General features: G+C 38.0%; 1 protein-coding gene across 1 annotated transcript in view; it reads left to right on the top strand.

Annotated features, from left to right (window-relative positions):
• The window catches only part of RBKS (ribokinase), a 67,234-nt gene that overhangs the window by 17,864 nt on the left and 32,362 nt on the right, over window positions 1–17,008 (top strand). Inside the window, exons 3-5 of the mRNA XM_084514840.1 lie at window positions 5,171–5,234; window positions 8,052–8,114; window positions 14,744–14,908. Coding sequence (XP_084370966.1) covers window positions 5,171–5,234; window positions 8,052–8,114; window positions 14,744–14,908 — 292 coding nt within the window. The remainder of the gene's footprint in view (window positions 1–5,170; window positions 5,235–8,051; window positions 8,115–14,743; window positions 14,909–17,008) is intronic.

The raw sequence follows: 17,008 nt of genomic DNA, 5'->3' as shown, positions 1-17,008 counted from the left end.
ATTGATAGATACACCATGGAAAAGAGAGTTGGGGAGAATTTGAGATATTCAAAATTTGAGTGCTAGCCCCTCCTCTTTATGCTCCCCAGCATTACAACTATCAGGGCTTCAGTGATGACGTTCGGGTGCTAGGCACTGTAGTCAATCAGCAGTTTACTTTGCAGCTGATTATGAAAATTGAATATTGATGAGGTAGTAACAAATTCAGGAAGAAATATAAAATATTGTGCTTCAAGAGTTAAATCGTTGTCTAATTACTTGAGATTAGGATGGGATATTGATATACAAACTACCACCTTTGCATGCTATGGGAATTTTTTGCTCACTCCTCTGAAACTTTTGATGTACAATGGTTCTCAAGATTGGCTTACGGACCGTCAGGCTGATCCAGCCTGACAGATGCTATATATTTACAGGGCTTTTCTTTGATTTTTGCCATTAAATGCTATCGGTTTTGAGTGATCATCACTAAGGTTAATACTAAATTTTCTCTCTCTGTAGCCCTATTGTCTATCCAGTACTAACCAGATGAAAATTTAGATCGACTGGACACACTTTGTTATTGCTATAGCTGGGGGAAGATGCTAAATTTGTTGGATCATTGTCTGCCAGGGATTTTTTTGAGGAATACTGGAGACATCAAGGAAGCCTTTCTTACTGGTTTCCGTTCCAATATTTAGGCTAAAGAATGGTACCTATCAATCTAAATTATACCTTCAGGCATTCCTGTGGGTCATTATCACTAGTTGCTGTTCTACAGTGTTGTTTTTTTTTTTGTTTGTTTTGTTTTTTCTTTTTAAAAAATGTATACTGGGGATGTTTATGCTTCTGTAATACTGAGTATAAATTTGATCATCTTTGCATTCAAAAATGATCAGATTCAAATACAAGATGAATTGGCAATGAATTCTCTGCTAACATTTCCTGATAAATGTTAAAGGTTTTTTTTCCTACTGAAAGTGTGAATTTTGTTTTATTTTTTAATGGTCTAAGCTATCTCAGTGAATACATGTTTCTGGAACCATTTGCATTCCTAATAAAATTTAGCAGTTAGTATAATTTCCAGTTACTTTCCAAAATCATATTTATGCTATTTCAGAAAAATGTAGTTGTCTCTTTCTTTTTCTTTCTTTCTTTCTTTCTTTCTTTCTTTCTTTCTTTCTTTCTTTCTTTCTTTCTTTCTTTCTTTCTTTCTTTCTTTCTTTCTTTCTTTCTTTCTTTCTTTCTTTCTTTCTTTCTCTTTCTCTCTTTCTCTCTTTCTCTCTTTCCATTGTGTATTTATGGGAGAAAAGACTTAGTAGAGAAGGACAGATTTCTCATATAAACTTTAGCCTTTTTTATTTTTTATTTAGAAGTTAATATTTACTTTTTAAATTAAAAATGCAGTTAATAGCCTGGCAAAACAGCCTCATCTCAGAGCGGTAGAGTCTTTTATCTGCACAGCTCAATAGGACACTGTATAAAGTCGTTTGCTGAATATAACTGAGAAGAGTCAGGTAATAATGTGACGTTACAATTCAATTTTTACTTTAAGAAGTCATCTTAAGTATGTGGTGGTTCTTAAAGCCAGGTTGCCTTTCACACGCACTCTGTTTTCAGTACATGTTTATGTTTTGGTCATAATTCCCAACATGAAGCAATTGCTTCTGCAGTCTAAAGTTGTGGGAATGGAATCAGTGTTAGTACCAGAGGGACATTCCACTGGAGTGTGGCATCCTCCTACAAGGGCTGTAATTTAGACAGAGGATCTAATCAACAAGAGGAGACATAAGCATCTCAGGTCAAGTGAAAAAACGTTCTCATACCTGAGAGCTTTAAAGCATAAAAGAGAGACAGTGACTATCTGTTGATGGTTTGAGAAAGGGAGTTTTAGGATGACTTGTAGGTATAACCAGAGATGCCACAGAATGGTGTAGATTTTAATTTAAAATCCAAATACTGGGTTTGGCTAGTGGAAATGCAAACGCTATTCAATTTCCTGCCTGGAAGCCAATGGAAGTGACTGCTGTTACTCTGGGTTATCAATATCTATCACAGTATCGGTCTTAAACTCCCTCACTCAGTTTGCTCAGTACGGTAAAACACCATATTGGTGGAATAGATGCCACTTCAAACGACAAGAAAGACAGTGGTTCCGAGAAGTGTGCAAGGTTGCAGTCAGGAAACTAAAGGATCTAAGAGAACAAGTGGGTCATTCGTGTTCAGACAAGAACCCTGTTGCAGTGCTGAAAAATGCACAGAGGTTTTGACGGGGGTCCAAACTCCCCATTGTAGTGGCAATTACCAAAAAATCTGCTAAGTATCCTAGATAAAGAGCGTGGAAGAAGGTTGACATTGCATGTACTGAAAAATGTTCCATTTTTCTTCTGACAAACAATTTGGGATGATTCTCACTGGACATTGGTATCACCAGCCTGATAAGTGCGTATACTAAATTCTACTTAATCCCTGGCTGCATTTGATTCCTACTCAGAAATAGGAAGTGCTGGACTATGATGCTGTGTTGTCTCCTCCTGTCTTTAGATGATCTGTAAGCCAAATTTAAGAAAAAGTGCTGTAAACCCGAAACCTCACTTAATTGTAAGGTCTTAGACATATCTAAGACACAGCCCAGAGTGTAATGGTTATCTCCAATTGATTTTTCCTTTTGTATTAGTCTTACTTTTGTGTTTAGTACCTGTTTAATTCTCAAAACAAGAGAAAGAGTAAACTCTCAGAAAACGTGTATATAGAATAGATGAAAAAATTGTTAAGAGGTACGTTTTTGTTGTAATTAATTTTCAGGTGCAGATGAGTTTGATTCTCTTAAGCTGCTAGCATTTTAGCTGTTACGGTACCAGTCAGCTTTCCTAACTGCATATGGAAAACATGATGGTAAGCAAGGAAACGCCAGGTTGAAAAATATTGACGTAATTCTACTTTTCTAATGTGCAAACCATGTGACCCTCATGCTTGTACAAACTGCTAAGAAATCAAGAAGGAAGAAATGCTACTTCAGCACGTGTAATGTTCTGTGGTCAGCAGACTAAGACGTTTAGTTTTCTGTTCATCCAATAGTCCATCTAGGAGGGTCTGAGCAAAAGCAGAAAATATTTAAAACACTGTTAAGTACTTTGACATGGTCAGTAAATATGCCTTTAATCTAAAATGAGTCTGATGCCCAATACTCTGCTTTCCTTGAGGGTAAAGCCTGAATGGAAAGATAAACCCTTCAAAGGCACTAGGATTAACTGGGTCAGGTGCTGATGAGCTAACATGGACAAAAGTTTCCAGAGGAAAAGGGCCTCCCTGGAGACCCCTCCAAGGGCCTTCCTCCAGCACTGAGATCCCTTGCTGTGAGCAGAAGTATCGTGGCTGTTCTCAGTTGTTACGACAGTTGAACAATAAGGGGTGTCTGTCTGTCAATTATGTAGGACCCAGAGCTGAAGGAAGCACTTTTCAGTTGAGCTTCTGGGAAACAGTTACGAAATACTTCATTTCTGAAATAACTGAGCAAATCCTGAGCTTTGGTGCAGAAGCTTGGTAGCAGATAGGGAGGGAGAAGATGATACCATCAGGTGGAACGCATTCCAACAGCACATCTGTCAGGCTGCAAAGGTGAGAACAATTCAGGTTTAAATTGCAGATGGCTGCAGTCAGCCAGACAAAAGCAGTCCGAAGATGCAGCTTCTGACAACCCGCCCTGTCTGGCAAACTGGGAGTAGTCAGAAATACAGACATATTCTAATGTGCAAACAATGAATAGCACAGTGACCAAAGAAAATGTTTATGTTGTTTTTTTTCCCCCTCCATTTATTAGAGGAATGTTCCATCTGGATAGACTGTTTTAACCTACATTGCTGTCCTCCTTTGGTAAAAGACCAGGACCATCCCTAATAATGCTTTATAAAAATCCCATATAGAGGTTGTAGGAAATGGAAATATGTTTCAAAACATGGATATGCAATAGAGTAAGTGGGGGGGAAGGATCAGCTATCTGTGACACTTTCTGTTTTACAATTTTGTAGGGTTTGTGGAATTTTGTAGGGTTTGATTTGTGTGGTCACTAGTTAGTACTCAGGTCTTCTTAGAGCTTTCCATAAGACTGAACTCATAAACAGACAGATTTCTAAGCAGGCTTTAGAGGCAGCTGCTTTGTACTTCCTAGCAACTCAAATACAACGTTAGCTGTTAGTGTTGTTTTATGAGAAGACAGGTCATTATTTATCATGCAATTCCTTTGCTGTCTAGACCATGACCAGGATCTTGATCTGGCTTCTTATCTGAAAGATGACTTTTTTGCTCTTGCAAATATGCTTCCTATAGCATTGGTCAGTCGTTGATACTGATCAGATGGACTACTTGCTCATGGAAGTGGGAGCACAAACTGTGAATGCTGAAGACATAGGCTAAGGCTGGTGAACTAAAAACTGTGTTGGCTTTATATACTAAATGCTATTTGGGTGTTGTTAGACCTTTTTTTTTTTTTTTTCCTCTCTCTCCATATACCTCACCTTCTTTTTTCAGCTTGTGTAGTGAAACAAACCCAAATGTTTATTACCCTGAATAAACAGCAAGCAGAATTCTGTTCAGCTAAAAGGATTAGTGGAACTGAAATTACAAGCTTTTTAACTTGCTGTTAGAAAAACAATAGAGCATAACTTGACTCTGTAACTCAACTGGGTCTGGTGTTGCTGGATAAAACAAACAAAAACATGTTGAATTCATAAACAGTACATTTAGTACTGAGAAATTGTAGAAATCAGCAATGCTGAGTTTATAGTCACTTTCTAGAGCACAGCCACTGATGTTTTTCCACCAAGAAAACTTTGAGGTAGAAAATCCAAAACATGAACTGCAGTTAAGAGGAACACTTAGGTTCCTTTCAGTTTAAAATTGACTAGTGGCCCAGGAGTACAAGATTCCGCATACTTCCAGATTTTACAGTCCCCAGAAAGCTTCAGTTTCAAGGGAACATAGTGGTTGCATGCAAATGAAACTTGAATATAGGGACATGGGTGGAGGCAGTGCGTAACAGAGGTGGGGAGATCTGCAGAACTGTGTTCCAAAAAATAAAGCAAAGTGCTTCAAAATAGAAAGTGTTGTATTCAAATCACATTAGAGCATTAAGCTGCCTAAAGACGATCTCACCTTTCTGTAGATAAAATCTGTCCGTTTATCTTTTGTATAGGTTGGGAATGATTCCTTTGGCAATGATTACATTGAAAATTTGAAGAAGAATGGTGTTTCTACAGGTAAAAATTTACTTTTAATAAGCCTTTTGAATTATTTCTAAGCTTTAAACATTGGTAGTGGAGGATTTCTTACTTTATTGCTTTATTGGATGTGTCTGTAGTCAAAATCAAAACTACAAATAATTGTTTTGACATAAATGGGAGGAATGAATGAATATGGGTTAGAATGCGGGGACTTCTAAAGATTGCTGTACCACTAAAAGTAACATCTAATGTTATTACCTCTAAATCTCAGATGATTACATCAGTGCAAGTCACTTGAAGATAACTTGCTGTTATGTGAGTGTTTAGGTTGGCACTGATGATGATAATGCCTGGTGAGAAACTGACAAAATCCGGTCTGATAATCCAGTCTGATTATCCTTTATTTCATATTGGGAGAGGAAGGGTAAAGTGGAAACGCATTTGTCAACTCCATACATTTCATCCCTGCTCTGTTTTTTAAAATGATGTCCAAACATTCTACAGAATGCAGATGATGTTTGTTTATACACGTATACACAAAAGTCAATGTTAAAAGGCTTTCAGGAAAAAGAAGAGTTAACCATTCACAATATTCTATCATATTTGCACCTTTGTAACCCTAATTCTTTCTCTTGTGAAAATGGATTATTGTGTGCTGCTTAGCTACATGATCTTTTGCCTGCAAGCCCCTTGTTTCTGTCAGTGTGGACAGAGTGGACAGATAAAATCACTAAGTGGCAATTCAATGTTCTGTTCAAGTTTTCTGTTTAAAGTGCAGCCACAACTTTCATTTGCTGCATTATTCAAATCCTGCTTTAAAGAGAGAATCACTAGTATTTTGTGGGCTTTTTATTATGCTTGTCAGTGTAGCATCTAAATATTTCACAAATATATAGAGAGGTTTATTCATTACCTGTCTTCCAACTTAGACAAGCAACCAGGCAAGGATACCATAAAAACTAGTGTCTGTTAGTGTCTGCTCTAAATCTCTCTAAAACGGGCCTACCTCGTGAATAAAGTCTTTGATCATGTAAGTAAAGTTATTATGATGCATAGCACTTAATGAAAATGTACATTCCGCAGACAACCTTAAATCTCATATTTCCTGGTTTAAATGATTGATCTTGCAATCTTAACGTAAATTTGTAAATAGTCTTTGCGGCAGGAAAAGGGAAGTGAAGGAAAAATCTTCAGAAATGTCATTGTATTGTACTTCATTCATACCTACATAGATCAACTGGGGGTTGTTTGTCTGAAGTAAAGACTTCTGCTGGTTGAGTTAGAAATATCTCAGAATTGTTAGATTGGCATCTGCATTGGTGATCAGCCCTGGAGGATGAAAGGATGTTCTGCTGGTGAGGCTGGTCTGGGGTCTCAGCTTGCATTCCAAGACTTGGAGGCAAGGGTGGTTCAGTGCACACAGACATTTTCACATAGGACTGTCATATGTCTGTCCCTGGCTTTTCATCCCCATTTAATCCTTGTCTAACCTCTCCCTGTTATTTTCCATCACGATACTGGGTACTGGCTGAAAATCCTTGCCATAATGCCACTTTTGTCCACTTCATGTCCTGGATCCTTGTTGTATGGCTTCTTCATTTATGTTGCTCTTCTGTTTCTTAACATACCACCTGATCCCTTTTCTTTCCAATTCCAGTCTGTTCCATAATTTTCCCCTTTCCCAGTCTTCTGTCTGCACAACCTATCAGCTACCACCAGTGCTACGCAGACCATTTAGACCTTTCCTGATGTTACTCCCTCCCTCTCCAACTCTAGCTCCTCCCCTACATTTGAATTGGGTAGCTTACTGCTCACGCTGCATATTTGCTGCATGAAGAGTATTGACAGCACAAAAGACACAAATTCTCTGCTTTCAACTCCAGTGTGCAAACCTAGGTCACAGTGAAAAGAAGCTATAATTGCAAGGAAAGTTCTGCTCTGATCCTTGTAACTCTGAGCTAGAGAAGGGAACCTTCAGGGCAGGTAACTGCAATACTTGAGCAAATCTGCATAAGCATGATGTTGTTTTTTTTTTTCATCCTTGTTCGAATTTGAACTGTTTTTTAAATATTCCACAAATAGAAAGAAGCCAACCCTTGCCCAGCCTCAAGTCCACACTCTAAAATACTCTAAACAAAAGGTCACTAGTATTTACCTCAAATAAAATAGTAGATTTTTTCTCAGATAGAGTACTTGGGAGAAGAAAACTGAACTTTTCTGACAGTTTTTTACCACTTTATATCTGAATAAACCCACTGTTGTAGAAAGCTTTGGATCACTGGTTAATATTTGACAAATTATCTGACAGCTGAAAACAGGTTCTTATACTAGTAAATATTGAACAATCTTTATAATAGACAGTGCTGCCAGCCTCACTTCTAGTTGTCTGAATAATAATCCCACGAGGAAACATATAGCCTCACAACTGCCTTCATGATACATGTTAATACTTCTCCTGAAATGCAAATCTCCAGAGAATTAAATGCTGTGTTATGTTAATATTTTAGGTTTCTCCAGCCTTGACTCTATTGTTTTATTGGATAAAAGAAATACTTCCATGTAGGAGTAGAGAGTGCCTGAGAAAGCTGTATAAATAACATGCTTTCTCTAACGCAGAGATGTAGCCAAATTAAAGAATGTTGGACTCGCATTTCTGTTTTGTGGGTGTAAATTAACACTTTTTGTTGTTGTTAGCTTCTCTGGCATTGTTGCACATGAAAGAGTAATTAGCATTTTTAAATTGCTGGAGGTTATGGGTTCATTTCAGATTTAATTCAATTAAATTGAATCACATGCTATTGGTTGAAAGTAATGTATTGAACTAATGCATGCTCTAACTTTTCCCTTTCTAAGCATTTGTAGGTCAGACTACAGAAGCTGCTACTGGAACTGCTTCAATAATTGTCAACAGCGAAGGTACATTCTTTCTACTCTGAATTGTCTACTTGGTTTTGCCTCTACAGCCATAAAAACAACAAAACAACAACAACCTTTCCCACGTCACAGTTAACTATAGAAATATTTTTCTACATCTTTTGTCTTTTTCATGATCTTATTTGTATTTTGTTGCATTTAGTATTATTACAGGCAACTTTGTAGAGTGAGGTGCCTAAAGGCAGCAGAATCAGACCCTTAGACTAGCAATGTAACAGCCAGGATTCAGCCAGCCAGCTGATCTGTCCAGTTTCACACTGGCCAGCCCACAGCATATCAGAAGGTTAAAGCCCTCCTTTTCCACCACAACTTACTTTGCACTTTTACTGTGAGGAATGGGTTTGCCTCCTGCATGAGTCATTACGCCTTGAATCAGGAAATGTAATTGTCCTTAGTATAAGTAGAAATATTTACATTGTTTATATAATATTACAACAGTGCTTGATCCTAGGTTGCATCTGCAATGATGAATACACGATGAGATGGCATATTTGTTTTTTTTTTCTGTGTTATTTTTCCTTAGCCTGTGCCTCTACTCCTATGTTGCAGAGTAAGAAGAAAACAAGAGTTAGTTTGTTTCATGTTCATCTTCAAGATAGCTAAATTATCTTCTGAAAACTTTTTGTTTATCTTTTCTTCAAGCAAACTCTTAGGAGAAGCACTTGTGTCCAGATCAAAATTTTAGTGCTTAGGACCAATAATGTTTATGCATACATAACAGATGAAGTGTGATTGAATTAGTTCACTTTTGGTGCAGCTAACAACCTTCGTTTGAATAGTTACCGCAACTTAGCTGACACATCAATTTCACAAATTCCTATGTAAGTTGATGGTACATTGGGCTACAGCTAAAGATGGGAAAGGAAACATGATTGTTCACTCCAGGAGCAAACCTGGGAAGGAACTGTGACTAAAAGCAAGTCTACACAGGAACATTCAGGAAAATTAAGCAAATTAGTTGGAGATGTGAGTTTAATTTTCTCTAAATTAGATTAATCAAATGCATGACAGCTTTACTTCAAAAATAAAGTAGCTGTAATACACCAAATAAACTTGATACCTGCCTTCTCTTCCTTTGGGTCAGCAGGTAAATTACCATATCAGCTCTTAAGATGTTCTTTCTTGTGCTGCATGTGGTCACTACTGTGACCATCATAAACGGGAAAGACAGTGAGAATCCAGGAGAACACATTGCCAGGCCTCACCGCTTTGTACATGTACATGTAGACATGTTTGGCACTAGATTTGCTGTCCAGAATAGTTGAATAAGAAACAGTCTTATTACTTCCTAATTCATATGCATGGCCAAATAAGGTAACCGTGGTTCAAATCTGAACAAGCAGAGGATGACCTGTTAAAATGGATTTCTGAAGGATAAGGAACAAAACCATCTGGTTGATATAAAACCTTTGTAACCATTAGGAAAGGGAAACTGAATTTTCAATACCATTAGGTTAACCTTACCTGTTAGTGTCAGCGTGAGTGGCCTCCGATAGTCCTGTGATTCACATAGTGAACAAAATAATGCATAATGTCATGCAGTCTGTTTCTTTCAGAAACGGAAAAAATCCTAAATTAAGTTACCACTGGCCTCAGATTTAATTTAAAATCTAGTAGAAGAGCAAACCTGGTCAGAACTATGCTGTAAAGCAAACAGATGCACAGAATTGGTAATGGTTCTGGTTGTTACTTCTATCTAAAACCATCTGGCGCCTGAATTGACTAAATTGTAATAAAATAGCAGTACTTATGTGCTTTGCTGTTGCAAGAGACACCTTTTTTTTTTTTTTTTTTCTTGTAGAAACCTGGCTGATTTGACCTAAACAGGTTTTACAGCACTTTTCAAAGGGCTTGTCCACACATGCATGTTTTACCACAGTAGTTGTGCTGGCATAGCTGAAACACCACAGCATTCAATGCAGATACTGGTGTAAAGCAGTTTCTGCTAGTTCAAATTATACCTAAAAGAGAAGCATTTGAAAGGGGTGTGTGCGTGTTGGTTTGTGTTAAGATAATGAGGCACAAATAACAACAAATAAAATTGTTATCTCTTTACATTGTGAAGTTTTAATTGCTCTGTTTTCATGCACCTAACCTGCACTTCATCTTATTGATACTTGGGAAAAATACCAGCTCCAGTCAACTCGGTAATATCACAGGCAGAGGATCCTCAAGTAGAAGGAGCATACTGCAATGAATGAGGGAAGGCAGAGGACAAGAAAGCTATGGAGAGCAAAGTCAGAAGAGGCCCTGAAGTTCCCCTTTGATTATCTGTGGCTATCTAGCTGGCACTGCTGCTGAATTTCTGGGAAGAGTTTTACTGGTTACTGAATTACACAGGTGTAACTCTACTATTATTTTAATTGGCGAAGTAATAAAAATTTGAAATTATCAGGTGCATTTGATATTCTCAAAATTGCATTATATTCTGAGACAAAGTGTAGTTTCAGTAAAAAAAAAAAAAAAAAAAAAGTTAAATCCCTGCTTTAGTGCAGAATGGTAGGGAGATAGTTAACAAGTCCATAGTGCTGTGCTGGTAAACATGCAACCCAGAGATGCTGCAAAGGTTCCGCCTGGACAGGTCTCAAAAATTTGTGCAGAATTTCTTTTCTGGAACCTGGTACACCACTTTGAACCCCAGCTTGGGCTTCCTCTTTCAGCCTGCCTTCTTTCCACTGCCTCGGCCACTTACCACACCTTCTGCTACTGGTGTTACAGTATGGTTAGATCTCTATAAAATGATGATGTACGTTGTGCTTCTGTGTACACACACGGAGAGGAACAAAACCTCTTTATGGATATTTTTTTTTAACATAATTCCCTCTAAAGTTTATTGCAGCTTTGTCCGTATCTGGTACTGACTGCTGACGGTGCCATTAAGCTGGCCTGACTGGGCCAGTAGTTTGAACCAGTCTGACAACTTGCATATTCATTGCAAAAATTCAGCGGAGGGACAACAGAGATTGGCAGGTCATGATTAAAGTGCTCTTGATTACTGCAAGTTAGAACTAAAGCTCACCTACACAGAACACTGCGAGATAACCCGCACTCGAGATAGGCATTATGCTGACTTGACGATAAAGTTATTAATCATTCATGAACAGTAAATAGGCATTTTTCTGTAAGTGTACTTTCAATACCAAAGCTCCAGTAGTACAAAAACATTCAAAATATGTGTTTAGATAAGGCTAAATAAACACGGCAAACTTAGAATATATATTCCAGCTTGATTGAATTATACTTTCCAAAGAGGTGATCTTTGTTTTGAACCTTCAAGGTTATGAAGAAATATCACCTGAATTTTTATAGAATTTCTATGTGTGGGCATTCATCACGAACATGAATGTGTTGTGTACAAGACTATTCAATGCATCTACCAAGTAATTGCATAGAAATTATTTTACTATGACACACCCAAAACTTGCCCTCATATTCATGAACTGTGTGATTTGGCAGCAAATGGTTTCCTTGTAGCATTCTTTTCTGGTCACCAATATCATCTTTTTTTTCCCCTATGAATTATTATGCAGAAGCTCTATAGCTATTGTTGTACTCGTATTGTTTGAGACTATGGTGAACTCTAAGCACTACTGGTGGCTTACAGGCTCTTCATCCTGCTTCGAAAAATAAAGTGAGGATTATCGCACTGTGGGGTTTACTGGTTTGCTTTTGATTTTACGACTGCCAGTTCTCATCTGGTGGCATATGTAAAATGATCCTTGTAAGAAAAATGTAGCTTGAGTTATCCATCCCTCTAAGAAGTGACAGCAGCAGGTTTAGAAGCCCAGCCGAGAATGGTATTTACATAGACAGCATTCATGCTGTTGAAAGCATTGGTTGGACCCAATCCCCATCTGGTGTAAGCTTGCATAAGTTTATCGGCTTTTTGTAGCTATTCTGGCTTACAGCAGCTGTGAGCATGGCCCTTAATATTTTAGCTGACATCTGCAAAACTTAGAATTCTATAGATGCTCCCATCAAAACAGAGAACCTTTAGTCTAAGTCAAGGCATTTTAGAATTAACTGTAACACAGTGAATATATTTTCCTCATTTTCAGTGTGGGCAACATTTACCTCACTTCAGAGTTAGGTGTATGGCTGAAGCCTTCGTCTACAGTTAACAGAGACACATACAGGTGTTTCCAGACAACAGTTTGTGTCCTCCTCAAACAGATATCTAAGATACCTATGAAAATACTCGTCCTTCCGTCTTGTTGAAGGCAGCCAGAAAACTCTACTCCTTAGAAATTAGTTTTCTTGGAATTTTCTGGAATGTAGAATTTTTTGGAAATCTTCAGAAATTAGTAAATGTTGGACAAGATGAATCCCTCCCCTATTTGCCATCTGTCTTTAACTCTGTTGTCCCTGGTGCTGATTTCCCATCTGATTTCCCTGGCAAGAAATAATTGCTTTCGACAAAATGGGTGCTGCTGATACAGGCTCCTGGGTTGAGTCGCTAGCGCATGGGTCCAGATTCTGCTTTCGTGCGCGCTCGTCTAAATTTCTGGGGACGGTTGCCATTCGCAGCCAGCGTGGTGCATTGAGCTAAGAACAAAACGTGGCTTTTTCCCTACAGCTTGAGTTGAGCCAGTCCGGGCTGTTACACCGCAGTAGGTACGGCACTTCTCTGGCAGGTAGGGTGTGCTTGGAAGCAGACTGTAAGTCTCTGACCTTTTGTTGTTGCAAAGAAAAGCTCCTGACTGTGATCCAGAGCAGCATGGACTACCTTGAATTTGCACATATAGGTTTAAGCAAACAGCCTTCCTTATCGCCCGAGGCCATTAGCTCTAAAGTCTAATAATAATATACATGTCAGTACAGCTAAATAGTTCAGCAAGATAATGCAGAGAGACATGTAGATAAAGTCTGAGATTCTAAGTAGCACAGAGTCCAGGCAGAAATTAAATATATTTTTGTTCCACTGGTTTCCTGTGTTTTACTGTTTGTACTGCTGTACCCTAGAAGCTTTCAGCATATATGCTTGGCAAAATAGGTGCAATTTGCCTTTGAACGTTTCCCCAGCAGGATTCAGATATCTTTGATAGCATTTACTTGTTGCAGAAGATTTTTTTTTCTTCCTTTTTTTTTTTTTTTTTTTTTTTTTAAATTCAAGATGCCCATCATTGTCTGTTGAAAAGCAGGGCGTTGGCTTTAAATGCTGAGGTTTTGCTTTTCGAATGCAGCTGTTCTGTACCAAACCATTGACAGCAGAATTGCTTTGGAAAGCTCGGGCCCCTCCCTCTGAGATCATTATATTATTCTTTCCATTGTCCTGCTTTCTTTTCAGAACACTTTTAGGGAGACAAGCTTTGCACGTTTCGTATTCAAAGGACTTTGAAGTCCTATTCAAGAAAAATAATGTATTTAAAAACATAAATATTTATTTACAGAGTAATTCAGTTCATTACAGAATTGGTAGCCTTTAATGATTGGCAGTCCTTAAAGGAATCTTCAGCGGGGGCGGGCTGAGCCTGTAAATCAAGGAACAACTGACTTATTGAATTTAATACCTGAGTGATTAATAATAAATTTTAATTTGAAGGCACCCATGCCTGAAGGTCTCTAGGTGTTGTAACAGAGATTAAAAAAAGAAACAAAGAAACTGCAATAAAAGAAGACAACTTGCATGTCTGAAGAAAAACAAAAAAACTATTTGGAACCTACGTAAATGAACCTCCTCACCTAACTGTAAAGCAAACTATGAGGCTGTACAGGATCTTAGAAGTGCTTTGAGATACTGCCACGCTTGGCCACATACAGCTTTGCTCACAATGTTCAGCTGTCCAGTTTTGAGTTCAGACAAGTCTGTCACCAACCTTTTTTATCACTTCTGGTAAAGTTTTCTTTACTCATAGTCATTAGCTGTATAATCTTTCTTTCTTTCTTTCTTTCTTTCTTTCTTTCTTTCTTTCTTTCTTTCTTTCTTTCTTTCTTTCTTTCTTTCTTTCTTTCTTTTCTTTCTTTTCTTTCTCTTCTTTCTCTTCTTTCTCTTCTTTTCTTTCTTTTCTTTCTTTTCTTTCTTTCTTTTCTGTTTGTTTGTTTTGTTTTTGTGATGGTTAGGGGCCCTAACTGGGAGTGTTGCAGGTAAGTGAAGCAAGCCTTTCCCCTCTGAAATTGAAGGACACGCATAATTTTCATGTGAAAATATTCTCAGTTTCCAGCTGAAGGGAAGATAAAATTTTGAGTGATCACATTAATGCCTATCTCTTCAAATGCTACTGGAATACGTTTGGAAAATACAAATTATCAGCCTTAGTGTGTGTCCCGTATCTCCACTGTGACTAGCATAGTGCTTTCATAGGGTTCATGGGTTCAAACTAAGAGTGGGGAAAGTCCATACATGACTTTTCCTGAGGAAATATATATACTGCATTTGTTGTGTAGTGTTGGTATTGTTAATCCTTGGATCTTTTTGATTATCTTCTGAAATCATTGGATATTTGAAAATGCCAGAAGTCCAGGAGTATTGATTTTTAATTTTTATTTCTGTGGAAAGCAAATTGAAATCATCATCTCAACATATTGTAGAAAAGCGATGAACTGTTTTTCATAATATATCACAAAAACTTAATGTAAAAACACATTTTTTTTATTTTTTTTTTTTTTTTTAGGGCAGAATGTTATTGTCATAGTCCCAGGAGCCAATCTGCTTTTAAATTCTGAAGACCTGAGGAGAGCTTCCGATGTCATCTGTAAAGCCAAAGTGGTTGTCTGCCAGCTAGAAATATCCCCTGCTGTTTCTCTTGAAGCACTGAAAATGGCACATGCCAGTGGAGGTAATTTAACATAAGCTATTCAGTGTCCCTCATTTGTGTTGCATGAAAAATATTCATTATCATGCTTACTAAATTAAGATCCTGTGGTCTGTTCTGGTTTCTGTCATACTAGTTGTATTTAGAAATGAAACAATAACCAATAAATTCATGCTATGCTAATGAAAACTGAATTCAGTTTTAAAATTCTGCTATGCTTACCTTGAATGGCAAATCAACCCCTATAATCTCCCCATAGATGTCTGGTACTGCCTTTTCTCTTGTTTTCGTGCTGTGACTAAAGACACCGTAATGTCATTAGGTCAGGAACTATGGGCCTGATTGGTCTTATTACAGAACAAGCGTAATGAATGCAAGTCAGTTAAGTTGCATATACAATAAAGTAATGAAATGACCTCAAAAACAGACTTATACCCTTGTTCTTGTAGCTTAGGAGTAGTTATGACTGTGTTTTTCTGTGTAGAAGTTAACATCCTTAAGCAGAACTTAACATCCTTAAAGTTAAAAAAAAAAAAAAAAAAAAAAAGCTTTTTCTCTTTAACCAAAATTTGTGGTGTGACAAGGCGTGCTGCCATTGAGTAGACAAAAGGTCATTGTCTCTGAAATTATCAGTAATTGTTAGTGTGCTTACTTTTAAATGTAGGCCCTTGTTCCTTCAGTGCAGCATATGTCTGGATGAAAGCTGGATTTTGCTTGAACAGGATGGGGTTTCACTCCTGACGTGATGTTTTACTTGTTTAAGTGCCTGTAATGCTTTCAGTTACTCGAGCACAATTACCACAGTATTTGAACAACGCTAAGTAAATAATTATGCAAGTGAGGCATCCGTATGAGTTTAAAAATACATTGTTCTCATCTATCCAGAAGATAAGACTGGGAGGGGACAGCTCATAGCATGGTCAGTTGTGCAGCAGGTCAGGGATGGAGCTGGGGTCAGAACTAACTGGTTCCTTGCAGCTGGGCCCAGGCTTGCTCCAGCAGATCGAAGCACCTTGGGCTTGTTGGTTCGACTGTCCTCTGCTGGTCCACTGTTGTGCACCTGTTGTGATCGCTAGTGTTCATGCACTAGTGAAGACATGAGGTGTAGCAGGACTTTATGCATCGTTTTCATGTAGTTTATGCTGATTTAAGCAGTTATGTTAGATGCAGGGCTGAGAGCGAGCTGCTCTGTAAGTGGTAATAGTCCTAAGCTTTACAAACAGAACTGTGTGCATGGGGAAAAATATTTTGCCTTCTGTTTGAAATGTCAAAACTGGATTCATACAAATCTAAATAAAAATTAAAAACTTCAGTTAACTGAGTAGCTAGCACCTGAGATGCTTAAAATATGTATGTGGAGGGGGAAATGAAGCTCGTTATGTTTTTTTCATTACATTTTTATGAAAAGGGATAAAAGCATTCTTTATCTAGTGACTAATGGAATATAGTTGAGTCATGAGTCAATACCCATGACTTACTTTGTCTACTTCTAACTCCGTGCATAGTTTTGGTACAGTTGCTTCACTTTTTTGTCATCCTCTTACGGCAAAATGCCAGCCTGTGACAAGAAATCCAAACCTGATACACAGAAGAGGCATGCAAGCATTTAGCAACTGCAGAGAGCACAGCATATTGAGGAGGCTTTGTAGTAAGTATGGGCCAGCTATAGTTCTGTGCTGTCAGCCTGCTATCATTGTGCAGCTCTCATGTCAGGAGAGTTTTAGTTGCTTCTGCTTTAAAGCAACAGGCTACACATGTTCACATGTCATGTGCAGTCAGATTTAAGTAAACAGCTGAGTTTGTAGCACTGTAAAGATCTATCCTTAGCCAACTGTAAATTGTTAGTGCAATTTCCCTTCTTTTAGCCCGCAATCCGCTCATGTATAATGCAGTACTGGATGTTAGGATGTGCACTAGACTATTTTTGTTCAACAGATGCATACCCAGATGCCTCAAACCACTGTTTCAAGTTTTCTTTTTTGCTTGTTTTTCTTCATCCTCACTGAAAGAAATAAACAAGAAGATGGAGAAAGAATGTGGATGCACAAGCAAAACCCCTTTGCTTCTATTCAGTGAACATCACCTGGGTCTGTAAGCTAGAGATGGAGACATCTCGTCTCCTGA

This window comes from Aythya ferina (assembly GCF_964211825.1).
Source record: "Aythya ferina genome assembly, chromosome: 3".
Lineage (NCBI taxonomy): Eukaryota > Metazoa > Chordata > Aves > Anseriformes > Anatidae > Aythya > Aythya ferina.
Note: the sequence above shows the minus strand (reverse complement) of the source record. Positions and strands in the feature narration are given on the sequence as shown.